The sequence below is a fragment of the Crassostrea angulata genome, chromosome 7 (genome assembly GCF_025612915.1).
Source record: "Crassostrea angulata isolate pt1a10 chromosome 7, ASM2561291v2, whole genome shotgun sequence".
In the NCBI taxonomy this organism is placed as follows: Eukaryota; Metazoa; Mollusca; class Bivalvia; order Ostreida; family Ostreidae; genus Magallana; species Magallana angulata.
The window spans coordinates 14820056-14842329 of record NC_069117.1 but is presented as its reverse complement, the minus strand read 5'-3'; the positions used below and the strand labels follow the sequence as shown (position 1 = coordinate 14842329).

Here is a 22274-nt window from a genome sequence, read left to right as displayed (position 1 = left end):
GGTATTCTATCAATAAATTTAAAATACGAGAAATAATTCAAGCTTTACAAGTGTTAGTTTCGCAGAAAATAATGTTTTAATTTTATTAAGAAATTAGCAAACAATCTAGACAACAAAGAAGCGTCATTGCGGGAAAAAAGATTAATTGTGGTCCATTTTGTCTCATCTCATTTTTGGCATAATCATAAAAGAAATCGTTTAAACAAATATTCTATTATTTGTTGTTATCATTGTGCCATTTTGGATGCCATAATATTTTTGATTCGAATATTGACGTAAAATCATCAATACCAACAAATTGCAGTTGTGTATAGGGGTTAATTTTAATTGCTTTATCTTTACTGAGTCTATTCAAACCAAAGAATCGATAGATTTATTGACAATGGGCTACAATTTGAAGAAAAAGTTTATAACATTTATACAATACGTAATAACCCACTGAGTTTCTCAATAATTCACCTGCTTTCCCTCGCCGACAAGGAAGGTAAACCTAGTAAACTCCCAAGGATTATCAACACAAACATTTGATGCAGTAAGAAATGATTTACAACAAATATTGACAAAATCAGCATTTTTTAGTTCATTTCATCGAGATAAATTGACTTCTGCTTAACTTTTAATCCCCCGATTTTTATTGTGGAAGTACGTCACAAAAGCGAGTCGATTGCTTAGCAACAGTTGGCATCAGAGGCTGGGGACACCTGGTGAAGACACAGGTGAAACTTTGCAAGCAGTCTATTGATTCCTACGAGGTGTCTATAATAACGGTGTTTGCATACGTTGAAATAGATGATAATTAATAGGCAACTACTGGAGTCAATCACATTTTCCGCATTGGTCGATCGGGATCGGTAGCAAACCCCACTCACAATGACAGTACTTTTTAGATATGGAGGTAAAAAGAGAAATTTCTGATAGTGTGTGATGACAAATTGTTGAAGTGGTATTATCTTACATAACAATCTTAAAAGACGCAAAAATGGGGAACGCTTCGTCAATTGAGCCAACAAAAACGATTTTTCTGGACATCGACGGAAAGAAAGAAAAGGTAAGAGGTTATTCCTATTTTTATTCTTTTGATGCTAAACCATTACATGTACATCCACTGAACTAGATAAGTACATGTTTCTTCTATGAAATCCTCCATAATGTCATTTTCGAACCAAGATTTATGTAATCTACAAAAAGAAACTAAAAGTTAAAGAATACAAATACTTGATATCCAGTGTGGATATGACTTTAACTTTTCTTTTTATTAAAAAGCATTATGTAACATGTTTTCTTTTATAACTAAGACGCATATAGTTTACCAAGGTAAAATGATTCGTAAAATCAAAGAAAGAAAATCATTATGTTAAAATATTGTTTAATTTCATGTGCTTTCCAACAGAAGCAAGAAACTCTAGAAAATATTAGTATGTACAGGAATTTAATGGTAAAATCAAACCTGTTACCGGGATATCGACAATCTTAATATCAACAACCACAAACACCATTGATATCACAAAACAAGATATCTTTAAAAATTGCAACCTTTTGACCACCTTGCTCCCTTAAATACTACAAATAAGCGTATGAACTAAGGAAAGTGTTGGATCGTCATTAGTTTAAAAACATATGATATAAAATCTGTTTTTTGGAATTGTATATCACTGGCGATCTTGCTTTTTTAAACAATAGTTTACATTTATATACATATATTTTCTATATTGCATAATCCAATGTGACAATAAATGAATTTAATTACTTTCGGTAACATTTCAAGAAAATAAAATTGATTTATTTTATCATGATCATCTTGTATGATTAAAAATACATATTTTAACAGTATATTTAACAACTATACAAGAATGAATTTTGAAATACTTAGAATAATACAGGACATGGAATTTTATATCTCTGTTCAATTTTTCGATTTTTTTTCTTTTAAATAGGTTAAATCAAACAAGAACTAAAAATCAATGATTGAAGTAATTGAAAATAGATTTCATTAACATATATCTACCACTGGGCGTTTATTGAATAACAGAGCGGTCTTGGGAATTCCTTCTTATCCGATATTTTCACAAAAGGAAACTTATTTGATTCTTTTATTGACTTAAAAGTTCAAATAGAAAATTGCTCCGTCATATTGAATGGGCGTAAAGGCAGCTTATCGAAGACGACCACGTTTCTATTCAAATAATGTTTGAAGTTTTTTTTTTTTTTTTGCTTTCAAGAAAAAAGTAAAAACACAATATTCAACTTCAATTGATTTAAGTTAAATATCTTTACAAAATTAGGCTTCACGCCAAATCAATGACAACATATTCATTACAAAAAAGTTTTTTATATTATTTGATAAAATCATATTCTATCTAGAGGAAATTACTGTACATTTCTGAAATTGGTCATATTTTTTTAAAGAAACGAGTTTTAAGCATGGGCAATTGATAAGAAGTTTAAGAAATAATTATTTAGTAAAAAAATATATACATATTCCACTATACCTTTTTTAATCTGATTTTTTTTTCAATTAATTTAGCCCATGTGTTGCTTTTTTAGATATTAAAGGAGAAATTTTATGTCAGCAGGAGAGAAAGTAAATGAATTAATTTTAAAATTTCGATCGAGATTTTGATTGAATTACACGCTCAGCAATTTATCTATAAATGATTCGTGTACGACCAAGAAAAAGGTAGTTAAGTTCTTAAAAACTTTATAGATAAACATGAATTAAAGAAATATATTGTACATTCATCCTGTATTGAAGCTAACAAAATTTCCTACTTGCATTTCGCCCATCTAAATTAACAATTTTTAACATTTTAATTGTATTCAATCTTTTTGACATATACATATATATGTATGTAAAAACTATTTTAAAAAAATAATTTACACCCATAACAAATTTGAATGCTCGTGATTAATATGACATGCGATTTGATTTGCAGAACTAACACTGTTTCTTTCCACATTAGGAAATGACATGTTCCTGTTTGAACCTATTCAAACGTATATAAACACAATTTAACTTATTTTTCAGATTAAAATTACTATTTTATATCTTAAAAGAAGTAAACAAAATGCATTAAAACTTAAATTCAAAAGTCAATCTTAATACAAAAATCGATTGTGAGGGAAAATCATGATTTATAACAATCAGAATAAAAAATTCTGACGCATTCAAATGCGAGATCATCAGTTCAGTTGTTTGTTGATTTATTCAATGAGCAACAGATACAGACAAGCAAATATGTCGGTATCAATAAATTAACAATATATCTAACTTTCGATTGTGCGACGCACTATCATAAATATGTATCATTTAGAGAATAAAGAAGTACAGCAAAGCTATATACAGACTTAATAATAGAACATGCCGACCAAATTAGCTTCCTGACAAAATTTGTTTACCTCTGTTTGGAAACGTTTCCATGGAAACATTGGTTGACTATTGACTTTATTATCATATGTTTTGAGCTCATTAGTCGCTTTATCGAGATTATAGATAACGCGACCTTTTAGTGCTTATTGGCATGAAATAATGTCGATAAAACATAATGGAAATTTCAAACTTTATTCGTGATCCTTAGCATAATCTCTACTGAAGTAACGGAGAGCAAGGTTTGCTTGCTGATTACACCATCTTACATGTTTAAAAGACATTACTTTTACTTCCCCAGTATGAAATCATTTAAAGCATTTTTTAAAAAACCTATTTGCTAGAAAATTATTTAAAAACGAAGCTTATGGTTTTTGATTTGACATGATGAAATAAATATACTCAACTCTCCTTGATGCACCTTTGAGAGGGCCGGGTGGCTGTGGCCATTTTTAGACTATTTTTATCTTCTAAGAAAAAGAGTCCTGTTTAAAGATACAGCAAATGTTCAAATTTTAAATCTTTACATATTTGTATTTTTCTTAAGTAATGCTATTTTATAATAAAAAAATTATATCTGAAAATGTAAGAAAGAACTGATGGTTAATTTGTTGACGCCCAACCTCTTTAATCTTATAATCAAAACCAAACATTATATCAGAGTGATTTTGAAAATTGCTTTTATTTTCAAAATCTACATCTTAAGCAATCTGTATTTATTTTTGTATTTTAGTTACAGCTACATGTACCAGAAATGAGTCCCGCTTTAACCAATTCAAATTTGATAAATATTTGATTATGATTTGAAAAAAAAAATTAATTTTCTTTGTCTGATTTTATTAGATTTTATTCCAGAACTTATAGGATAAACAAATGTATTATCTTTTACGATTTTGCAACGAATGATTTTTACCCAGTTTACTTAGTTGCAAAACGTTAAGTTAATGAAACAAACGATTAATTATTGATATATTGATTTTCAGATTATGTTCAGTCGGCATTGCGGGACAAGAGACATACATGACCTGATAGCTCACGCAGCCGGAGTAAGTCGGTAAGGAAAAGGTTGATTTACCAAATCGGTTGCTAAGACAAGATAGTCAAAATGCATATGAAAAGAGATGATATATATTTCATAAAACTGTATATAATTTTTATTGGTTAGTCCTAATGCTTACTGAACATCTATTAAAAGACGTGTTATTACTCTTTTATATGTTAATCCCATATGTTACTCTCGCAAGTATTTTATTATTAATCCATCTGTAACCAATCTCTTTTATAAGGTGTGATATAAAAATATTTACACTACGCATATATATAGTTATAGTGTTTTGGAATAATTTCGAATGACATCGAATTTTCATTGTATTTTTGATAGAACATGTACATGCTTAGCAACATGTCATTGATTTAAAAAATATTAATGTTTACGTCTCATTTCTACATAAAAACCGATAACTATTGCCAATTTATTACATACTCTGCAATAATGGATTCATTAAAATTGATATGATAAAAAAACAGTCTTCATTGATTTTGTGATTTCAAATACTGTGTTCATCTTGCTGTATTCTTCTGTAACATGATTATACTGTCGATGCTTGGTGTTATAAGCAAAAATACCGAATAAAGAAAGATGGATAAATGTTTTGAAAAGACCAGATGAGTCTTAATTATCATTTAGTTTGGTGTGACATCGTAAAAACAAACAAACTGCTTTTTAAAAACGGGCATCCGTCTAAGATCTTGGTAATGGTATTTTAACAAATGTACATGTATTTAAAATGTATTTAAAATACACAGTGTATAGACCATGCTTCTTGAACTTTGCACAAAAGGTTGATTTGTATAACTTATTTGTTTATCTTCCAACGTCCATAATTGTCTTTTTTCCATAGTCATTATAGTATATTGTTATCATAACGATCGTTTAAAACAAAGTTATTTTACAGAATTGGTTAAATTGCGATGGCGTGAGTGTAAGAATTTTTTAGAACCTACCGATAACTAGATTTTTCGAAAAAATTTAACGATTTCATAAAAGACTTATGCGTCATATTCTTTTTTTCTGATCTGCTTAAGACTGTCTTCATATTTATGTTTGGTCTTGTTATTGTTACAAAGAGAAATCCAAATTAATAAGACAGGAAATGAAGACTACGGACCGTTTTACCTTCCCGTGGAATCAGACCGCCGCACGCGAATGAATCATTTCGCAAGAGCTCATCAACCCAAGTCATCAAAGCAGAAATTCTAGAAAACGTTACCTGTTTGTCCTTCATTGAAGAAATGTCAACATGATGTTTTAAAGACATTATCAGCAATTGTGAAATGCACACATTGAAGCAGATATCAGGAATTTTAACATGGAGATATGGAGGAATAATTCAATAAAACAAATTCTCTCTCTCTCTTTCTCTCTCTCTAATGAGCTTCCAGTCGCCAGCAAGAATGAAAATTGGACCAAATGGAAAATGTTTGTAGTGTCAACATGCATCTTGCCATCCCCTTAAAGCAGATTCTCCCATAAATGAAAAGAAATTACCATATCGAGTCTGATGGCAGTGACTTCGGAGCGAGTTGGAGAGCCATTAGAGAATAACTAATACAGTAATGAGGAGGATGACAAGAGTTTGATCGCCCTTATTCCTTGAGGCATATAAGCTTATATCATCTATCGTCTGCTACGAGTGTGCTCTGATGTAAACATAAATAATTCCAAGATTTTATTAACAAATTGTCGTAGAGTTAAATGTCTTTTAATTATCCCTGTAGCAAATTGTGGTTCTTTTGCAAGAAATGGTGGATAGAAAACTCGATTACTTATATATACAAAATGGACAAATATCCGGGAAACCCCGGAGGGTTTGAAAGACAAAAGGAGAATGATGGCTTTGAATTTATATAAGAGACGACCGACTGCAAATACCTTTACATACTTGAGAGCTTATGGAAACCTCACAAAGGAAGAAAATCCCAACCCGTTCGTTTAGTTGATGAGATTTCTTTGTCGACAACAATTCCGAATTAATTAATCTAAAAATATGACGTCAATTGGGAATTGGATGCCTGCAAAATATCAAACAAGTGTATCTAATGAGTAGAATTCTGATGTTCATTGGTATCGCTTACCGCAGTTTCTGTGTCTCTGTAGAGATTGTGTGAACAACAGGAAATACAGAAGTCGGTATAATTGTACATGTATATTGATACGAGGTTGCCTACCATTCGGAATTTCTCCTTGTCTTTGTTATGGTATACCATACCAGTTGATGAAAACTTGAAGGGGAAACCCCTTCATGTAAAAACGAAACCTCTTAAATTCTTGTATTACTTAGTAATCAAAGCTGAGTAATGAATTTAACTAGTAGGCTTATATTAAGGCAAATTATCTCTTTTGCACTCGTCTCCCAAATAAGTGATAATTAGATAGTGTTTATTGATGTTCTCCAGTGTAGCCAATCTTTTATGAAAATACTATATCTAGTTCAAGCAAACTTAAAACAATCTCTTAGCTCATATATCAGTTTAGAGAAACATTAATATTGGTAACGTGATCAAGTCGCAAGATACCTATACACCTTGCATTAAAAAAAACTCGAAAGTGTAAACGACAAAGGTATAAAGAAAATGATTATGGAAATATAACCCTCGGAGAAAATACAAATTAAAGCTTTGTCACCTGATATTTGTTTACCAATAATTTTAGAGAAAAAAAATCGAAAGTAATTTCTCTTTTCGGAAAAATGCCATAATAACTTTCCCTTTTGAAATTCGTATGTATTTCGTATGAATGTCCAGTGTATTTAATGTGTACGTTTGAAAAATATAACTTTGATATGTTATCTACATTTAAAAATGTTAAAACATTCAATGTAAAAAAAAATAACTTGCTTTTTTCAATCCATTTAGAGTTGATTTTTAATTCTTATAGGTATGCAGAAATATCCCTGAAAGATTCGACGGGAGCCTTTGTTTCCCTGAATCCAACTATGCCGATCAACACCCAAAGGTAAGCATCGATTCCCTATTCATACTTATCCCAATCAAACATTCGTAACCAAAATTCGGAAACATACGCAATTTTGATACTTTTCCCATTTTTCAAAAGAGAGGGACTTACGTCGTTTGATTTTGTGGTCTCGATTTAAATAAATCATATTGAGATAAAAGGAAAAGGTATTTGAAAATATTTTATATATCATAATACATGTAATATTGGTAATTAGTTCTAGCAAATTCTCACTATAATTACCATGCATTATTTACACAATAATTAGATTTCTCACTTAGGCTTGATATACAACACACGGCAGGATATTTTTAAAACCTTTTTTTATTTCTTATTCCTTGCATTTACAGATTTTTTGGAAAAAAGTTAGGGCATGTCTTAATATTAAAAGAATATTAAAAGAATGCTAATATTACGAATGATACGATTTTTAAGGAATCGGAAATTCAACAACAATTAAAAATAACATACTCATCTTGAAACAATTTTTTTCCTTTATAATGTCCTTATAAAAAAATTTCCCCTTTCAATATTTATTTGTTTAAAATCAATAAAAATCTCAAACTCTTATTTGAGAAATATGTGTTTTATTGTTCTGACTGAATTTGTCAACCATTAATCCCTTCAATATTGATTAAGCCTCTTTATTGGACTTACGAACAAATATTGACGGTGAACGTAATTGTGGAAAATGAATATAAAATGAATGGTTTCAGAAAACCAAGAGACAATTCATCACAAAATAAAATATCTGACAGAAAAATCAATTGGCACTCTGAATGTTGTCAAAAGGTTAACATTGTTATGGTGAAGACTTATATGAGGAAACATTTTTAACTATTTATCCTTTACACCGTACATCACGTGACTAGGCTGTGTCCTTTGTCGAGCACATATGGTTCGACAACTTGGGCTGTATCTTAATTCAGTTATCTTAAAATAGATGTGTTGATGACTTTGTCTGTATCTTAATTAAGATATCTCAAAATAAAGATGTTGTCAATTTTTCGACTGACTCTTGTTTTAGATATCTCAAAATCAAAAGGTTGATACATTAGTTTTATAATCGATGAAGTCTAATTCCAATGTAAAATACCATGTGCGAATAGATCTATGAACTAAATGATAACCAGACAAATTTCTTGTTTGGATCATATAGACCTTATTTGAAATGAACATGAAGTCAGACAGATCATTATTTTGCTTTCAGTTCACCTTACAAAGTAACATCAAAGGAACCTTCGCCAACCACTGGTAAGCATCATTAACTAGAATATTTTTAAGATGATGAAAACAATTTCAGTCTATATGAATTCAAATCAGTTTTATACATTAATTATCTATTTTTATCGCACATATTTTAACACAGTTTTTTGTCACAATTTTAGAATCATCCAATGGTAATATTTGTGTAGATGCATTTTTCCATTAACTAGATGCTTAATAATACTCTCATAGAACTTTCTACTTAACCCAACTACTTGTACTTATAGAAATAAGTTTTAACAGTGACTTTTTGTAGATTTTTATGTCTGTATAAAATTTAAAAAGGGTAACACTCAATAACACTATTTTATTTCCCTTTTTACAAATAATATAAAGCAAAGTTAACTCAGAATCTAAAAAACGGGGATTTAGTTTTAAACACTAATGTGATATCAAAATCGCAATAGGATTGCAAGAAACTGTCAGTTCAGTCTTTTTCGTGAATTGTAAAAAGTTTGTTATTTTTAGTACAGTATTCAAGTCGAACATAATAATTAAGAAAAATATTTTGAAACTTATTTTCCTTTGTTGGCGACGACATCGTTTGTTTTTTTTTAAAGGAAATTATTGAATTGTTAATCAGAAAAAAGAAGGCATTGAATTTTCTGTGAAAACAAAAATGTCTTAAAAGTCATTCGTTTACTACATGACCATTATTCTACTTTACTCTGGTCTACAGCACGAGCATGTGTATTTTTCTGATTAAAAGGCATCATTATGTCTATCTAAATGATAATGACGTGCAAGCATCAGTAAATACACACTGTATTCTGTGCCCGACAATTCACTTAAGTAAAAGGTCTAATCATCGTTGCAAACAAGTTCAAATACTTTTATTTTATTTAACTACCTTTGTAACTTGCATGTATTAAATATAAGCTTAAATGAATTACTTTTCATACTCAGCTTCTCTTGCAACTTTAATTATACTTCTTTCATTTACAAATGAGATGTTTTTCTTTACATATTTCTATCTCAACTGGTTTCCTATCAATGCATTAGGAACTATATTTTTCAAAAAAAGATCCGCATGGATATCCACATGAACACCTTTAGTGCATACAACCTGTGAAAAACAACACCTCTTTATATTCGTTTTAATAACAAATCTCTTGGTACCGTGTTTTGCAATAAATAATCAAATATAAGGGGAAAGGTGATGTGTTTTTGTATCATATCAAAACAGAAAACATTATGCCATGTGATGTAGATACATCCTCTATTTATATCCCATTTCTTACCAATGACGTAATATAATGGTTACAAAACAAACTGATTAACAATTATGTGTCCAGTATCAAGGGTACATTATAAAAATTAGATATTTTTAATCAGTTTATATTTGCCAATCATTATCAAGAAAGTAATTGAATAGAATCATTATTCTCTTCAGAAGGAATGTATCCAATGAGTAAAAAATGTTAATCACTTTAATATTGTGTCATCGTTTTGTATCCCAAACGTCCTTTTGTATACAGAGCCATTAGTATCAGAAACCTCACAGTTCAATTAAAATATTCAGAACATCTACATCAGATAATGGCAGGCATTGCTCCTAAAAGGTTTGATAGAAAGCTTGACATCCTGGAAAAATTGCGTAGTCACGCTAGGGTCGATTGCTGAAGTCTCTGTGTATTTCCTTTTCTGCTATCTAAGCAATCACGATCGTGCAGATACTTGTGTCACCGATGTAGTTTACTTGTAACTTTGCTTTGATACTAGATATACCAGTAGAGAACAAAAAGTTGCTAATTTATTCCTTTGTATGCTAACTATCTTTTCTAAATGTCTGCGGCAAACTCTAAAACACTTTAACAGGGTGTTAATTTCCTGAAAGATATTGCAACATGTGTATATCTTAATTGATCTTGAATTAAGGTTTGTTGAATAAGTTTTGATGTAAAGATTCATCGGTACACTCACCTTAAAGTGTAATAATTACACATTACCCCAGTTTTAGCATAGATTTATACATTTCAATGGACTTTTGATGAATTTCACCGTTTAACTTGACACTCAAGGAAAATTATTTTTTAAATAGCAGTGTTATAATTTGTTATGAATGCCGTATTGATAGGTAAATACAATTTAAAACAATTCGCTTTCTATTGGAAAAAAATCATATTAACTAAAGTTGTTTCTTTACAGGTGACGGGGAAGTCTTTACCCAAGTTCTCTCGCAAGTGGCATCTCAGTTTAACAAGTAAGAAAGGTTGTCGGGGGTCAGAAATCCCCGATGACAGGTTGATATACAAAGTCTGTCAAAGACTATTGAAAGACACGATGTAGTAAAGGAAATATTTCAGTAAAGACGATCCTTAGAATCTTTGGTTTCTTGGCTTTATGCCGATTTCTTGTTTTATTAGATTCTTACTTACGAGTACTATTTAATGATATTTTTCTTACACCACAGTCAATTTTCAAAAGAGGGGTGAGTTAAATCACTAAAGGGATTTCAAGGTTTAAGCAAAACAATGTGTTTGGTTTATTATTTTTTCCCATGATATATAGGAATATCTAATAGTTTAATATCATTTTTTAAATTAAAACTTGTCTTTTTTGACCTGGCAGTTTATATAGTATACTGTAGAAAAGTTTGATCCAAGTAGGGAATAAAAAATCGTGTGAAATCCCAGATATGCATGCAACTTGTAAACTCTGGATTTCGTTACTCAATCTAACCTTTAATTATGTATTGCCTCAATTTACTCCTGAGTACATATTCCAGTTCCATTACATGTACTTGTTTACGAATTACTTGGCATTCAAAGTTTCTTTTTTTCTTTATACGAGTATCTATCGTATCCTGCGATATTTCCCTTTGTTTTCTTTACTTGAAGCCTTTGTTTGTAATCATTAAGTTTATGTACGTATATGCCTTCCGTTTTCCTTTGAGTAATTGTTGTTAATGGATATGAAAAATTATTCGGTTTAATTGCAAGCGAAATTAACATTTGTTTCTTTCGATAAAGGGTTTTTAAAGTGGAAGAAATAAAGACCGACATTGCCACACGTTTGAGTGCGCTAGAAAGAAAAATGGAGCGTAAGTTCATATGCGTACCTTTTTATGAAAATATTTTAAAAAGTAACTTTATATGTCTTCCCCACCTGGTAAATCTTTTCATTGTTTTCTTGAAATTACAGTATTTTTGTCTTGTTGCCCTTTCATCTTTAACAAAGATAGAAATACAGAGAACAAAAGACATGATTCTGGTCGATATACTCAATATGATTTAGCTTCATTTCTCGATAACATCAAAACATATACAAATTTTCTGTTCTTTTATATCTGTTGAATAGTTGAAGGGTTGAAAGCTGTGGAAATTGAAAAATGTAAACGAGATATATCGGACATAAAAGATCAGATTTGGAATGCACAGAAGAAATTCGTGGATTTCAATCGGTTAAGGTGAGTGTACAGAAAAAAATAGGCGCAATCAATTTCAGGTAAAACCTGGTTCAGATCGATATGTACAATATGAAACTGATGGAATCTAGACACAAATGTCAATATATGCCCATGAAGTCTTATCAGTTCTGATGTAGATACATACCGTCTGATTGCTTTAGGGTAAGTTAACGATCTGATAATTTTCGCAAATTGGATAGATAGTTTGCAAAACCATATTATCATTCGCAAGAGAACCCATCATTATTTTCCAATTATATTAAAATAATATTAATTTGCCAACACTGTGCAATAGCGAATTCCCCGTGAAAAGCAAATGAACATGCGCTGTCTTATTATGGTTGAAATCAAACGCTGAAAGAATTTCACTTTTCGCATTCTACAGTGTATACTCATGATTTAAAAGTAAAATGTGAGTTCTAATAATCATGGACATTCAAGTGTATAGATAGCTTGCATACAGTATATGTCCAAAGCCGACTGGTAGAATATACATGAGAAACCCATATGGTTAAAACTTGTATAAAAAGAAAACGAAAAAAAGAAGAATTTAAAATAAAGATTAAATATTTCACAACAAATGTGTTTCTATCAATAGCAACGAAACCCAAGCCGACAGGTAAAGTATTTAGACATATTCAAAAATGTACCTAATTGAACCTGAATCACTTCTCTCCTTTTACTTCATATCTCAACTGCATCCAAAATATACTCGCATCATTATACAGATATAATGCACAATTCACCCAAGACTACTTATGGGTGACTCATAATGTATAAGTATGCACAAAATGTTTTTTTTTTCCTTTTTTTGTCACTCAATCAAACAACTTTTAATATTTGAGTCTATTACCAGTTTGAAACATCTTGATTTGTTGACATTCATAAACTTAATTAAAGAATAGGAATTTTCTTACCAAAATTAAATATACTTTATACAAATAGCGGAGAAACACAAACTCCGAGGTAAGAAACAAAACCAGATTCAATATTAACATGTCAGTGTATATAAAACCTAACCATTTTCTTTTCCCATCTCCACAGCATAATTAACATTTAATTTTGCTGTACTTGATTTGAAGTCATCTCTATTATTTCTTTCAGTAGAATACCAGACTATGATTTATTTCTGTAGAAATTTTGATGGCATTCCGAAAATGATTTACATTTCATATTGAAATACCAGAATTAAATTTATATTTATATGTCATGTATAATTTATTATATATATGCTGTAATGTGTTAGTGAGAACAGTAATACGTAAATTAATGCAAAGAAATTTAGTATAAAAGAAAGGGAATGCGTAACTATCTATTTTCGTGTCACCATATTCAATAGTTTGTTTTGTTTATTCTTTATTTCCAATCATTTCTGCAGTAATATATATTCCACTCATGATTTTCCTGGAGTAAACTTTTCACCTTTACCCTTTAAACTTGTAAAAATCTACAGCTTGCTGCGAATACTTTTTGTCTTTGTTCAGTAGTTCTGTAGATTATTTAGCATTTATTATTTTTTTATTTCTTCACCTTCAACGCATGCGCACATCCTTGGACAGACCCGTATATGTTGGTAACACAGTTGATCATTTTTATAGTTCGTTGAGTGATGAACGGAAGATAAGTTTAAAAAGAGATGTTCCTTCTTATCCTAAGGTAATTAGTTTTCATCGTACCAGTAGATGTAGCACAAATTGTAACCATTCCATTTCGATCATAATCGTGCACGAAATTTGATATTCAAATATAAATCACAATACACCAATGTCTGCATCTTTTATAGTGTAACATGTATTCATACTTTTACTTTTCCCCATCATAAAAGTAGTACTAAATAAAGTGTTGTAAATCAATCTTTCATATTCACAGTGCTTGTCATGTAGTTTTTCATGGCCGTTTTATTTTCTTTCAAAGGATATAGATATTTTATTTAAGAAAAAGAAATTGTAAAAAACGGCAAACATTGTAGTTTGATTTCCATTATCCTTTTTTAATAAAGACATCAAACGGTGCTTTATTAACTCTGCATGCATGCAAGTACCTGCTACAAGGATCCATCTTGTGCCTTTAAATGTTGTAAAATCAAGGACAAAAAAGATTCATTCGCACAGCTTAGGGTATATCAAGGGAAAGGGTGGAAAATTTGCCCATGGTATCAATGTAGTAGAAATTTGTTGTTGGACATGTTGATTGCGTTATCTTTTGATCCATTTGTAGCAGGGACACGCATATTATGAACAGAAAACAAACCTTATCAACTTACCGAAAGGTAAACCGCTGTAGATAGCTATCTCAAGATTTTGCTGAACACATTTTACAATGCATGGATATATCTTATGTATGCATATTCATTTGTCACTGTCTCCAAAGTGAATTTTTATTCATTTCTTTTACTTCTGATTGAAATATATCTTCATTACAATCGAAGTACATGTAAGTGAAAATATAATTTCGATATAGAAACTGTTGAATATCTGAATTTTTATGCTGTTATAATTCATTTATCACCACATAAATTAGTGAATATTTCATCTTAGTTTACGGCGTGTTGCGTATTTTGAGTCTTATTCGTGGTTATAACCCATTTAGATTTTTCTGCAATGTAAACTTCTTGTTCCAGTATACACTTTCGCAAGAAACTATAGAGTACCTCAAGCAACCAACATTTGACATTTGGCACTGGGAACCAAACGAGGTAAATTATTAGTAAACAAGAGGTTTGTTGAAAATTCTACCAGTTTTTGCATTTTGCCTGCTACAATTTCATCGTCTCTGCATTTATAGATAATGTATATATTGAATAGATAGGTACACATTTGCCCTTCTTTACGCTTGATCAAAATTATGTTGCCAACTGAATTCACTTAATGAACATTTTTCATTTCAAAGTGCTTGTCTATTATAGCATGATTAAAATTGCCTGATTAAATGCAAGATATTGGCTTTAACAACTGAATATCCCATTGGAAAAAATGTTTGCACAGAGGAAGTTTTTTATAGGATATACAGAACACCCTGAAGGATTTTTTTAAATGAACGAACTTTAATTTCTTTTAAAAATAAGTAATTCCTAGAGATATTAATTTTTAATTAGAATTATTTCTATGCATGTAAACTTCTCTCCAGATATTAAAATTCTACAAGATCAAAAAATAATAGTCATCAATAAAGGCGCATATATTAAAGATCCTGGCGGAATTTATATATTGCGGAAATTATACTATTGCTTATAGAAAATTTATCAGGGAAAATATATATATCATCTGTCACGTGAGCTACACCAATAACAAAACCTCTTTAAGCAACGGTCTATCACATGATATATTTGGTTTTATTTCAAATTTGCGCCATAAAGAAAGATACAAAAAATGCCAATATTGCATGGCAAAATCATATGACAAAGAGTTTAATTACATTATCGGGAAACGCGTTTCTTGTCTAGCAAAAGCACCATGGAAAGAAACGAATAATAAAGAAATCGAAAAAAAACATTATTTAGTAATTATTGCACTTTTACAATTTAAGTGCTTAACTCACGAATGAGCAATGCATGCATTTAATTTTTACCATTATCTGTTTTTGTCCATTGTTTTAGATGCTGAGTTTACTTGAGCACATGTTTCATGAACTGGGTCTTGTTGCCGAATTCAACATCAACCCAATTACATTAAAGAGATTTTTCGTAAGTCCTTATACGTTGTCAAAATGGATTCAATTTCCGTGTTCAATTTTATAAATGATATCGAAAAAAATTCATAAGAAGTATAAATCAACTGTATTATATTAGAATGCGCAAAAACATGCGCAATGCAAACTAAAGTCGGCCTCCTTAAATGCTGCACATTTATAACTCTACGCTTTTCAACTGAATTATTTTGGTACTTTTTCATTCTACGTCAATAGTCTGTCTAAATCTACGTAATGTTTAATTATGACGTCACGTGGCGTAAGAACACATAATTTTATTGGAATATCAAAAATTAACCCATGAGTGATATCCACCGTATATTGAGATAAACATGTGATAAAACAATTAATTTGCCTACTTTTAGTTGTGTGTTCAGGAGAACTACAGAAATAATCCGTTCCACAACTTCCGCCATTGCTTTTGCGTCACTCAAATGATGTACGGAATGATACACCTGTGTCACCTTTGGGAGGTCATGACCCGTGAGGACCTAGGGATTCTGATGACAGCCTGTGTTTGTCATGATCTGGATCATCCTGGATATAATAACACGTAATATGTCATAAAGACCCTCTTCCTACATTCCTCTTGTCAATTTAACTTTATGATCCTTTGCCATGAATATTTTAAAATATTTTTAAAAGTTTTAAAAGCTTGGTCTTGACCGTCTCGGAAATAACAACACGCACATGTAAGATGTAGGATAGACCTCTCTGTTCATTTTCCTTGTCGGGTTAACTTATGAACCGTTGCTATAAATATTCATTGGATTGATTTTAAAAAGTTTATCTTGACCCTTCTTGATATAACAGCACGTGATTTGTCATGCGGACCCTTTCTCTACATTCCCCTTGTCGAATACACTTTGTGAACCATTGCTTTGAATATTTATTGGATTTATTTTTAAAATTTGATCTTGACCACTCTGGGTACAACACTACGTATTATGTCATAAAGACTTACTCTAAACAATCCCCTTGTCAGTTAAACGTTATGAACCGTTGTCATAAATGTGTATATAATTGATTTTAAAATTTTCAGATATCAAATAAACGCCAGGACTGAATTGGCTATTCGGTATAACGACATATCACCTTTAGAAAACCACCACTGTGCAGTTGCTTTCAAAATTTTGTCAAATCCAGAATGCAATATCTTTGCAAACGTTGACAAAGACACATTCAAAAGGATCCGTGCTGTAAGTTTTTAAATGTAATAAAATTCAACATAACATGCAGGTAAGCAATTATAAACTCCAACTTGAGAGAATATTTTTTTTTTAAAAATGGGCAATTTCTTTCAATAATAAATTTCATGTTTATCTATTTTGATAAGGGTATAACTATGTTGATTCTTGCCACGGATATGGCACGTCACGGAGAAATTATGGATAATTTTAAAATGAAACTAGAGCCCGAGTTTGACTACAAGAACAAGGACAGTCTCGATACGGTATACACTAGAGGGCTCTAACGTCTGTAAATCTGGAGTTCTCGGTGTAGTTAGTTTGTTGTTTTTGTTTCAGTATTGTGTTTGCTTTACTGATAGTCAGAACCATGAGTTTCTATCGATCACATGTTACGTTTGATACTGTAATTTGAACTGTACTTAACCTAAAGGTGTCTCAGGACGACTACCATTTTATTTCACGGATCTTAAAAGTTTCTTCCACTGAATTGGATTCAACATTGAAAGAAATCTATCGGGTTTTGATTATATTCTCATATGGTTTGGCTTTTCTAAAGTAAAAGAGAAGGCAGTCACTGTTGTGACAAAAAGGACCTATATATTGAGTTAGAGAAGTCGTGTTTTCAACGCATATTATTTTCTCAAAGCACACATAAAGAGGAGTTGAGTAGACTTTACAGATGTTGCCAATTTTATCAACTTCTTTTGTCAATTTCAAACGTTTAACAGATTAAGAAAATTTTAGTAGACGATCGGTGTAACTGAGTGGCAGTCCATTACTCTAATATTCGTCGTTGTGCCATTTTTCCTTATTAGAAATTAAAAATATTTGTTGATGTTTATTTATAATATGAATAAAACAATATAAAATATTTACATAAAATAAAAAAACCATCTGGCAATCATACTTTAAAATGATACTAAAATAAATTTCTCACAATGAAAACTTTGCCTTGATCCCGATTGAAATCATGATATTTTTAATATTGAAAATATTGGCAATCAAATTAACTTCAGTTGCCAGAGGCATCTCTTAGTTCTATCATAAAATTGAAAAACCCAACTCATATTGGTCATTTTAAAAATCGTGAAATCATCAGATACTTTTCAGATTTATCAAACACATTGTTGATGTGCTAGACCACCTTAAAGATGATCGAAAAATCATATTAAACGAGTTAAAGACACCCGTCTGGGGTTTTTTTCGCGTATGAATGACTCGAGGATAAAAACAAAGGAAAAGTGTGATTTTCAAAAATCAATTAATGTCGTCTAATTAGATATCTGTTTTTATACTTGGATGATTTTGTGAAATTGTTGTGAACGCTATGTATGGAGTACGGGCGATGAATGATAAATCTTGTTTGAACCCTCGTTAGCTTTTTTCTCTGGCATTTATGGTTTATATTGTGTACCACAGGGCATGTTGCAGCTAATTCTAGCCACAGATATGGCAAGACACAAAGAAATCCTGGATGCTCTTCAGAACAATATTAAAAAATTTGAATGGGATAACAAATCTCACATGGATTCGGTAATATGATGATACATCTCATACTATCCGGTCACACATTACCTGTTTGGTTTCTTTTTTAAAATATTTTCTTTAAATACCATCACCTACCAGTACTATTTTTTTTATTTTGGGGAAAGCTTTACCTGCTTACCCTACTTTAATTAATGAATTGAAAGTTAAGTACAGATCATTTCTTTCTAATTAAGATTTTGTTTAAACGTTTCAACTCATTTTTGTTAGAAACAGTTTCTATTATGTTGCTATGTAGAATGTTCTGTTTGATGTTTACCTACTATGTTGCATGGTTCCTTAATAAGTTAGTAAATGTAAGTGACATGCATGCGATATTTTATGAGAATGTTTTTGTTTTGACAACATTTAAGTAAATCATGTTTTATCTCTCCATGTGGCTTTTATTTCATCTAAATGAAATATTGAAGTGGGATTTTCTGATCATGTTTTGTCTGACGTCCTTCTAAGTTTGTTCAAAGAGCGATAATAAGAAAATAATGACTTTAGGGATGGTGATAAAAAATAGATCTATTTTTCAGGTGGAATAACAGACCTGGAAAAAGTCAGTCAAATTAACTGAAAATGATTTGATTATAAAAGATAAAATGATAATTAAACTGTACATATGTCAAATAAGCGTTTCGATAAGAGGTCAGCCATTTTGTGATGATGTGTTATTCCACCTTAAATGATTAAATGGTCAGTTACATAAAAGATCACGTAAGCATTGCATATGATCTATATATTAATGCTTTGGATGTTGGCAAGGGGGAAATTGGGGGTTTAAAATTAAGATGAAAATTATTGGAATTTTTTTTTCCAACAGAAGAGGCTTATTAAAATGAATGTACACTTACATGCAATAAAGGTTTTAATATGTTTACTGTGATCTCTTTGAATAAGATAGGTAGGAACTGGAACTATTATTTATTTAATTAACATATATGCGATAAAGTTTATAGATATTGATATTTAAGGTTGGTGCAATATAAGAAAGGGGACCTTACTTGAGAGATTAAAAGAAAAAAATATGAGGGAAGCTGTTACTAGCATTTGTGTAAATGATATGTTTGGAAGGTACTTCCTATTTGCGAAAATAATATTTCCTTCTTCGAAAGCACATTTATCCTTTAGGGATCACTGTTTAAATGATGGAGGGTTCTCTTTAATTAATTTTGATATTAAAAAGTAAATATAGTGTAACCAATATATTGTTAACAAGCGATATAGTAAAAATATCATGTTTATTCATACGTTACCCCAACAATCTTTTGATAAAACCCTGATATAATTTAGTTGAAGATGGTGCTGATAAAATGTTGCGACATTTCCAATGAAGTCCGACCGATGGAAGTTTCTGAACCTTGGGTCGACTGTCTCCTGGAGGAGTACTTCAATCAGGTACACGATAAGTATCATGGGCTTTTTATTATTCTTACATATCTATGAGAACCCCTGTAACACAAATTGAACACGTGTCTTTGAATCTAAAGACCAAGAACTGCAAAAGCATTTCAAATGGCCACTTTGGAAATTGATAATGATGATAAATTACCGCTTACGAAAGATACATAATATTTTCTATATTATTTTTCAGTCTGACAGAGAAAAAATGGAGGGTCTACCGGTAGCTCCATTTATGGATAGAGACAAAGTCACAAAACCGACAGCACAGATTGGATTCATAAAGTTTGTCCTCATTCCGATGTTTGAAACAGTCGCTAAGGTAAAGCAAAATGCAAAAGCAAGGGCACAATCTTTCATCTGTACATTCGTTTAGTGGTACTGTAAATTCCTAATTAAACGCGAGGAATTAATATCCGCGTAAAATCGCGAGAAGCCCGTCTCGCGAATTTTAAAATCTCGCTTTTAATTTTCAGACATATGTAAACTACATGAAACTATGATAAAATTTCGGCATTCGCGATTTTATGTTCTCGCGATTTGATGGAAAACCGTTGAATCGCGGGATTAAGTACTCGCGTAAAATAAGGAATCTACAGTATCCAACGATAAATATTTTCCCTCTATGTTGTATGTTACATGATTTCTACATTGTAACCAAAATCGACAAAATAATTGGGATGAAAAGACATTCTGGTTTCAAGGAGTAGATGACCAAACAGCTCCATATTTAACCATACTTATGTCTTTGGTGAATATTGTTTTAACTTGCCGTGACACCGTTTATAATCTTTTTTAGTTGTTTCCTGTGATTGACAGTACAATGGTGGAACCTTTAAGAATTGCACGTGACCGTTATGAGGATATGAAAGAGAAAAATTCCATGCCGCCGGTTTGTTTTCTTTAAAACTTACCTGTTAAGCAATTAACTTTGCGATCAGTGAATATGAGACATGGAAATGCAGTTGTGCATCTGAAAAATTTAGTGATATACACTGTTGATCGTACATATGAAAAAACATTTTATACGTGTTAGCGTTTATTATTTTTTTTCATCATTTTACAAATTTTATAGACCAGTTCTTGAAATATACGTGCACTGTATTTACGGATAGGTGTTTCGATAATAATAACGTATACGTGTGCATCACAGCGCCGTGTTCTCTAAATGTTGAATGAAATTTTCACTCTATTTTGAAAAGTTATAAAATAAATTTACTTGAAAAAAAAAATAAGTTTATTCTGACATCAGTTATATTATGTATCTGAGAAAATGTGATTTTTTTTTTTGGTTTTCTAGCCCCCATCCCAAAGTAATAAAAAGAAGACTGTAACAGAGAAGTGAGGGAGAGTTGTGACCGACCGGAATCTCACCCCATGCATGTACAGCAGTGTGTGGTACAGAGAATCTGACCATGTTGTGATTTAATAACAATACTTGGTGTAATTAGGACAGCCCACCTCATTAACAAAACGCTATAACACTTACTTGGTGATTTAAAACCCTTTTTTTATAAACGGTTATATATCAACCTCTCTCAAAACAAACAGATGAAAACTACTTACATCACTAAATATTTGCAATGTTAATTATTTGAACTGTATCCAATTTCATTTGTAACTGATCTACTCTTTTCACCGTGATATTATTACGACAAATATTTTAAATATTGTTATGACTTTGTTAATTATTATATAATTACTCTCATTTATGAATTATGATAGGTAGTCCTTTGTTGTAAATCATAATTATGTTGTATGAAGACAATTTCAATTTTTCCCGATGTTATAATTTGTTATTTAAAGAGATTTTTCATAAAGGGGAACAAAAAAAACATGTCTTAGACTGCATGAATATGAAGTGAACCAAACACAAAATAATATGGCTGGGTTTTTTTTTTCTGAAATGATACTTTACCTTTAAAGAAATCTGCACCAACAATTTAAAGATATAATTATTTCGTTTGAAACTAAATTCTATCCAATTTATTTTAAAGGTGTTTTCTTCCATGTGTGCAACAGAAATCCTTATGTGAATGATTATTTCTTTTGACTTTGTTACATTAAAATTGGCCCTGATTGAAGTATCCGTCCAAACACAGATTTTACTGCTTTGTAAGTTATTCGATGTTCCTTGAGCAATTACATTTTTATGATATAATTTGTAAACTACGTAGATGGAATGCACACCAATCTTTTGATCCGTGTCATGTTTTTTTTCACGATTTTTTGTACAATTATTTGTTGTATGATTTAGATTATTGCCAGTATTTCTTTTTTATCTAGAAATTTAGTACATTGTTTAGTTTTATATTTCATGGTTAATCCTTTCCTTTTGAATTTAAATAAATATCAAATAATTATACGTTCAGTGTTTTATATGTTTTGTTCCCAAAAATAAAAAAAGAAAAT

At 30.7% G+C, this 22274-nt stretch overlaps 1 protein-coding gene and 1 long non-coding RNA gene across 19 annotated transcripts; one reads left to right on the top strand and one right to left on the bottom strand.

Moving 5' to 3' along the window:
- The first annotated feature begins 684 nt into the window (after positions 1-684).
- On the top strand, positions 685-22227 carry LOC128192543 (high affinity cGMP-specific 3',5'-cyclic phosphodiesterase 9A-like). 18 transcript variants are annotated; one of them, XM_052865298.1, is made up of 21 exons: positions 686-1048; positions 4348-4418; positions 7302-7379; positions 8590-8633; positions 8768-8779; positions 10794-10848; positions 11059-11076; positions 11618-11688; positions 11946-12054; positions 12653-12673; positions 13000-13020; positions 13614-13710; positions 14675-14749; positions 15650-15736; positions 16107-16294; positions 16784-16940; positions 18351-18464; positions 19755-19859; positions 20056-20184; positions 20662-20754; positions 21163-22227. In XM_052865298.1, exons 1-21 carry the CDS (start codon positions 980-982, stop codon positions 21205-21207), a joined length of 1659 nt encoding a protein of 552 aa, XP_052721258.1. In that variant the 5' UTR covers positions 686-979; the 3' UTR covers positions 21208-22227. The 18 variants fall into 18 exon arrangements, with proteins under 18 accessions (XP_052721274.1, XP_052721258.1, XP_052721257.1 ...); XM_052865297.1 differs by lacking the exon at positions 18351-18464 and adding an exon at positions 17078-17194; XM_052865306.1 differs by lacking the exons at positions 13614-13710; positions 18351-18464 and adding exons at positions 14272-14323; positions 17078-17194 and having other exon boundaries at positions 687-1048.
- On the bottom strand, positions 1055-6430 carry LOC128192545 (uncharacterized). Its single transcript, XR_008244553.1, has 2 exons — positions 6297-6430; positions 1055-1178 (listed from the first exon to the last, which is right to left on the bottom strand). It is a non-coding gene; the product is annotated as an uncharacterized LOC128192545 (long non-coding RNA).
- Positions 22228-22274: the final 47 nt, after the last annotated feature.